At 41.5% G+C, this 5,751-nt stretch overlaps 1 protein-coding gene across 2 annotated transcripts in view; it reads right to left on the bottom strand.

Annotated features, from left to right (window-relative positions):
• Positions 1-2,437: 2,437 nt before the first annotated feature.
• ZKSCAN4 (zinc finger with KRAB and SCAN domains 4) overlaps positions 2,438-5,751 on the bottom strand; it is a 6,270-nt gene continuing 2,956 nt past the window's right edge. For both annotated transcript variants that reach the window (XM_023508098.1, XM_012812779.1), the window contains exons 3-5: positions 5,047-5,129; positions 4,001-4,097; positions 2,438-3,300 (exon numbers count right to left, since the gene is read on the bottom strand). In XM_023508098.1, coding sequence (XP_023363866.1) covers positions 2,438-3,300; positions 4,001-4,097; positions 5,047-5,129 — 1,043 coding nt within the window. The remainder of the gene's footprint in view (positions 3,301-4,000; positions 4,098-5,046; positions 5,130-5,751) is intronic.

Genomic DNA, 5,751 nt, shown 5'->3' with positions numbered 1-5,751 from the left:
AGTTATTACACCAGCGTATTTGTGTGCAAGTCTTATCAATCATATCATACTAAAGGCCTAAGCCCAAGCATGTACATACATGTATATGTACACATACACATACATGCACATGGATAATTAGAGGCTTTCTCCCTTCCCCTACCTAGCATAGTAGGCACTCAGAAGTACTTTCTTACAGTATTTCCCTCTCTTACAGAGAAAACGCTTTTACGTTTGGAAGGAGCAGGAGGATTGAAAGGAGGCACAGTGGTCCTTTGTTAATCTCATTAAGTTACATTTGTGTAATGCTTTCCGGTTTGTAAAAGTCTTTCACACACGTCTCTTCATATAACATCAGAAATAACTAAATACCCAAGAAAAATGAACAGAGTTGTTTACTAATCAGTTTGAGTGTTTAAGATTGTGAATATTAGCAACTATTTAGAAAAAGGAAACCTTAAAAGAGAAGTGGCTAGTTTTGTGGCGGTAACAAAAATAAGGTTAATTTCAAAGGAAATTTTAAAAAGCCTAGAAAAGATTGAGTGGAGAAAGTCTACAGAACTTTGGAAAGCTAAAGTAGTTTTAAATTATACTGAAACAAGGGGGCAATGAAGATAACAGATTGCAGGGAATTAATATAGGCAGAGCTCTGTGGTTTTCAAAGTCCCTAGTCAGCCTATGGTATTTCACAGCAGGAATCCAGAGAGGTCACTTGACAATAGAGAAGAACACTATGCTGGTGATTGAATTTCATCAGAAGCAGAATCCATTCATGCCAGAGCCTGGCAATGTTGGAAGCTGGTAATATGTACTCAGCACCTGGGAAGAAAAAGTCTGTTTTTTTTTTTTTTTTAAAGTCTTTAAAGAATGAGGATGATTTGGGTAAAAACAGAAGACATCAAAATATTTCTTGGGATTAACTCATAGGTTTGAATCTTGATAAATCATGTTGATAATTTGGATATCGTAGAATCCTTTTCAGGATTTCTGATGTGTCTCAACAGACACATTTTTCTCCTACCACCCATATTTGGGCTGCTATCCTCACTAGCTGCCTCTAACCTGATCTTCTTATCCCCAAGTGACAAGGCAGTTTTAAACCATAGATAATAAGTATACATATTTGGTGTGAATCCTCTGACCTGGAGGAAGTTTAAGTTTAGTTGGCATAAGCCTTGATGCATAGTTGACTACAAATGGGGGAGAAGGATACAGGCAATGTCTTAGCACTTGGTTAGGCCTAAGATAATTAAAAAGTGAGAAGCAAGATGTTAAGCATTACAGAATTTATATCAAAATTTATAATCATTTTGAACTGACTTGAGAAACTGATTTTTATTTTCCTGAATGTAAAAGATTTCTCCCTAAAGAGTAGCAAAATTAATGCAAATCAACATTGATTAAAAAATTGAATTCTCGGCTCGGCACCTATAGCTCAACCGGCTAAGGCACCAGCCACATACACCTAAGGTGGCGGGTTCGAATCCCCAGCCCGGACCCGCCAAACAACGACGGCTGCAACCAAAAAATAGCCGGGCGTTGTGGCGGGTTCCTGTGGTCCCAGCTACTTGGGAGGCAGAGGCAGGAGACGCGCTTGAGCCCAGGAGTTGGAGGTTGCTGTGAGCTGTAATGCCACGGCACTCTACCCAGGGGGACAGCTTGAGGCTCTGTCTCAAAAAAAAAAAAAAAAAATTGAATTCTATGGATGAACAGTCTCATATGTCTTAATGACAAAGAAGCTATTTTGGTTGTCTGGGAATACACAGTTACCATTCAATAAAAAAAAAAAAAGAAGCTATTTAAGGCATTCTTACTATACATACTGTCCTGGTGAAGAAATAAGGATTCCCCCACTCCAACTCTGACAACAATATGTAGTTGGCAACAAATACACTAGATTGACACAATCTAGAACCTCAGAGAATTAGACATAAATGCAAATGGCCAAAGTTAGAAATCTAGAAAACATTAGATTTTCAGAGCTATGAAGGTCATTTTAATGGTATCTAGTAAATGTTTCTTAGCACCTATATGCAAGGCACAAAGGGGGTGGGGTAAAACCTCATGAATCTGACCAAATTGTGAAGGACTCATTATAGGCAAAATGAATGAATGGCAGGGCAGCAGCTCCCCAAATCAGAGCTACCTAACCACGAGACATCAAGTATTGGCTGAGAGATATTAGCCATTCTGGAAGGCCATTTAAATCCAGTAAGAACAAACCATTTCTGTTCTTACCTCTTCCAGACAACACTCTCATGACCTATTAAATAACTTATTTCCCAGTCACTTTCTAGATTATAGAAGACAATTCTTCTCAGCCAGATGGTATTTTCTAACACATGATGATGTGGAGTGGTAATAAAGCCCGAGCCCTCAAATTCCATAACCCGTAAGGGCTCCAGAGTGGCTTCAGGTCAATGATGCATGGGCACTAAATTTGCCATGTATACATGGGTCACTGTGACAGAATTTTTTTCCCTACATGGCTTCTCTGATGTTGAACAAGGTATGACGTTCGTGTGAAGCCTTTTCCACATGTGTCACACTGATAAGGTTTTTCGCCAGTGTGGATTTTTTGATGTTCAATAAGGCTTCTATTCTGAGTGAAACTTCTTTCACACTCATTACATTTATAGGACACAGGAGTTTCAACACTTTCCCACTGGCTTTCCATCCTATCCTGACTTTCCCAAGCCTCTCCACGCTCAGGATTCTGAACACTTTTATTGCCATGGATCCTCTGATGTCTCAGGAGATGTGAATTCCGTCTAAAGGCTTTGCCACACATATTACACTGGTATGGTTTCTCCCCGGTGTGAATTTTGTGATGTTCAAGGAGGCTGCAGCTCTGGCTGAAAGTCTTCCCACAGTCATCACACTCATAGGGCTTCTCCCCAGTGTGGGTTCTCTGGTGTTTGATAAGGTTGGAGCTGTGACTGAAGACCTTGCCACATTCTTCACACTCATATGGCTTCTCACCAGTGTGGACTCTCTGATGAATGACCAGGGCAGAGCTCCCAATGAAGGTCTTCCCACAGTCCTCACATTCGTAGGGTTTCTCTCCAGTGTGAATTCGCATGTGTTTAGTTAGGCCCGAACTCTGGGCAAAACTCTTTCCACATTCATGGCAATAATGTCGCCTCCCCCCTATGGCAGTTTTCTGCTTTCTTTGCAGCCTGCCCTCCTGTTCACCAGCTTTAGCATATGTAGGAATTCCGACAGTGTCTTCACTCAGGTGGCACAGTATCTGCCCAGGCTGTTTTTCTGGAAGCTCCTCAGCTGGAGGTAAGTCCCTGATCTTAGTCTGTATCTCACCACCTGAAACAATAAAAGGCCAGCAACTGTCAGTTATGCCCTGCCTTAGGAGAACTTAGGGGCTAAAGGGGCTGAGCAGAAGACAACAGTAAACCGGGCAAGTGCAGGATTTCTGAAGCAGTCTGCAAGAAACAGTAAAAGCAGAGACTCAGAAATTGGTCCTCAGTCAATAATATAGGCATTTATCTCTAACTATGTCCCAGGCAGAGGCAGAGTCCCCAGATAGAACTGGCTTCAGTGCTGGGAGGTCTGGGCTAGAGCCCCTACTGTCACCAACAGGCAAGTCAGGCTGTCTTCTGTGCCTCTGTACCCTCATCTTTGAGGACAGCGCCCATAGTTAATGTCTAAGGTCACTCTAATTCCCACATTCTGACTTTATAGCCCATTTCCTAAAGAGGCCTCTCAGCCTTCCTCTTCTGTCAGGGCCAGGAACAGGAGGGGAGAAGAGGAAATCAACATTTACTGAGCATCTATTATGACTCAAACCTGGACTAGGGCTGTGGCTGCTTCATCTTGCTTTATCTGACTAGCACATTGGCAGGGCAGAGAAGAAAGCAAGGTCAGAAGGGGTAAGGAGCCAGTTATAACAGTAATAGGCTGTCAGAAATGATGATTCTACATCCAAACAAAATGGGGCCCAATAGTTCTAAAACATAGAGAATGCTAAGAAACCTTAAGAGAAATTATTGCCTGTCAGTCTTACCCAGAGGGACCAGGCTGCCATGGTTCACTTGAGATGAATCCCGCTGTGTCCACCCAGGAGAGAGGGTCAGGGTCACATCTTCCATTTTCAACATCCCCTAAAACAGTAAATAATTCTGTCCTTTTGCCCCAAATCACCCTCAAAGCTGGGTGCATGCAAAGAATGAACATTCCCTGTAAAGGGGGGCTCTTTAGAAAACAGCAAGTGTAGCCCACCCACAACTACTTAATCATGTCTCTAATAATACCTTTATAAAACAAAACTGCCAAAGGAAAGAAATATGACATACATTAGTATGAGTACTTTCATATATATTTCTAAGTAGTCCAGAAAATGAAAAGGTTGGAAAACATGGCCAATGTAGCAAAAGGAATGAAGCTATAGTCAAACTTTCCAAAAGATTTGTTCTGTGCTTTGGCAAAGTGGAGTTGGGGCTCATTTACATTAATGATTTTTAAAATATAGTTAATTTAGAACTGTGGCAAGAAAAATCAGAAAAAAAGAAATGATGCTACAGAGCCTCAAACACTAAGATCTTCAAGTAGGACATGAAGGACTAAGAAATTAAAATCTAGGTTAAAGATTTTTCAAATTATAAGTAACTTCAGACTAAAAGGATATTACTTATCTGTCCCCTCAAATATAAGTTATGTGATGCCAGGTCTTTATATCCCTCATCAATAGCACAATTCATTATGCTAGTAAAAAAAACACCCATCATCCCAACAGAACCTCTAGTTTGCATTTGCTGAATTGCCCTTGTTGAAGAAAATCACATTGATAAAGGGGCTGGCCAAAGAGATGGGATAGGAAAGATCTGAAAAGCACAGAGCACCCTCCAAGGAGGTAGCAACATAGGAAAACCCTCTTAGGTGGGTAGAGAATGAAGGCAATGATAAGCAACCTTGGGGCAGATGGGAAAACTCAGATCCAATGTGAATCTAGGCTAAGGGTGAAGAAGGACTGAGGAGAGAGGAACCCAATGGGTAGGCCAACAGTAGTGAAGAGTGTGGGGCAGTGGGAGAGGGAGAGGAACACCAGCTCACCTGGGATTCTGGGATGAGCCTAGAAGCTACCACCGCTTCTTCTCTGTAGCAACCCCCCTGGGTAAGCCCAGAAACCTGGAGAACTAAGAAGAAAAGAAGCTCTGGATGAGATCCAACCTGGCATTCAGCCTCCTGGCCTTGTAGAATCCAAGGTCAAAAAATTGGGTTAGTAAATTCTTGCTAAGAAGTTTATATACAGTGCGTTCCTTTCCAAAATGCCTGATTCCTAACAGCTCCAATCCTAAGGCCTAAAGAAATCTGGTGTGATCCTTACAGATACAAAATCCATGCATAGAATCCTTGGTAGGACCGGTAAAATGAAATCAATATAAAAATAAAACAAAGCTTTCCAGTTGTAGATCTTTTAGTCTTGGATTTTACTGGGATATCGGGAGTGGAGAGGTACTTTTGGTTAAAATGTTTTTGGTAGTTATTAGATTGCTCTCTACCCTGTGTTTAAAAAACTAAGGGGAACCATAGGTTGGGTTCATAAAGGAAGAATTGGGAGTCTGCCTATAAAGAATTTGGTCAGATTTAAGAGAAACGTAGAGAGGGGACGAAATTGACTTTTCTTTTTCTTTTCTTTCTTTCTTTCTTTTTTTTTTTTTTTTTGTGACAGGAGCCTCAAGCTATCCCCCTGGGTAGAGTGCCATGGCATCACAGCTCACAGCAACCTCCAACTCCTGGGCTCAAGCGAGTCTCCTG

This window comes from Otolemur garnettii, unplaced genomic scaffold (assembly GCF_000181295.1).
Source record: "Otolemur garnettii isolate 467f Iridium unplaced genomic scaffold, OtoGar3 scaffold00223, whole genome shotgun sequence".
Classification (NCBI taxonomy): Eukaryota; Metazoa; Chordata; class Mammalia; order Primates; family Galagidae; genus Otolemur; species Otolemur garnettii.
This window is presented reverse-complemented; position numbering and strand designations above follow the sequence as displayed.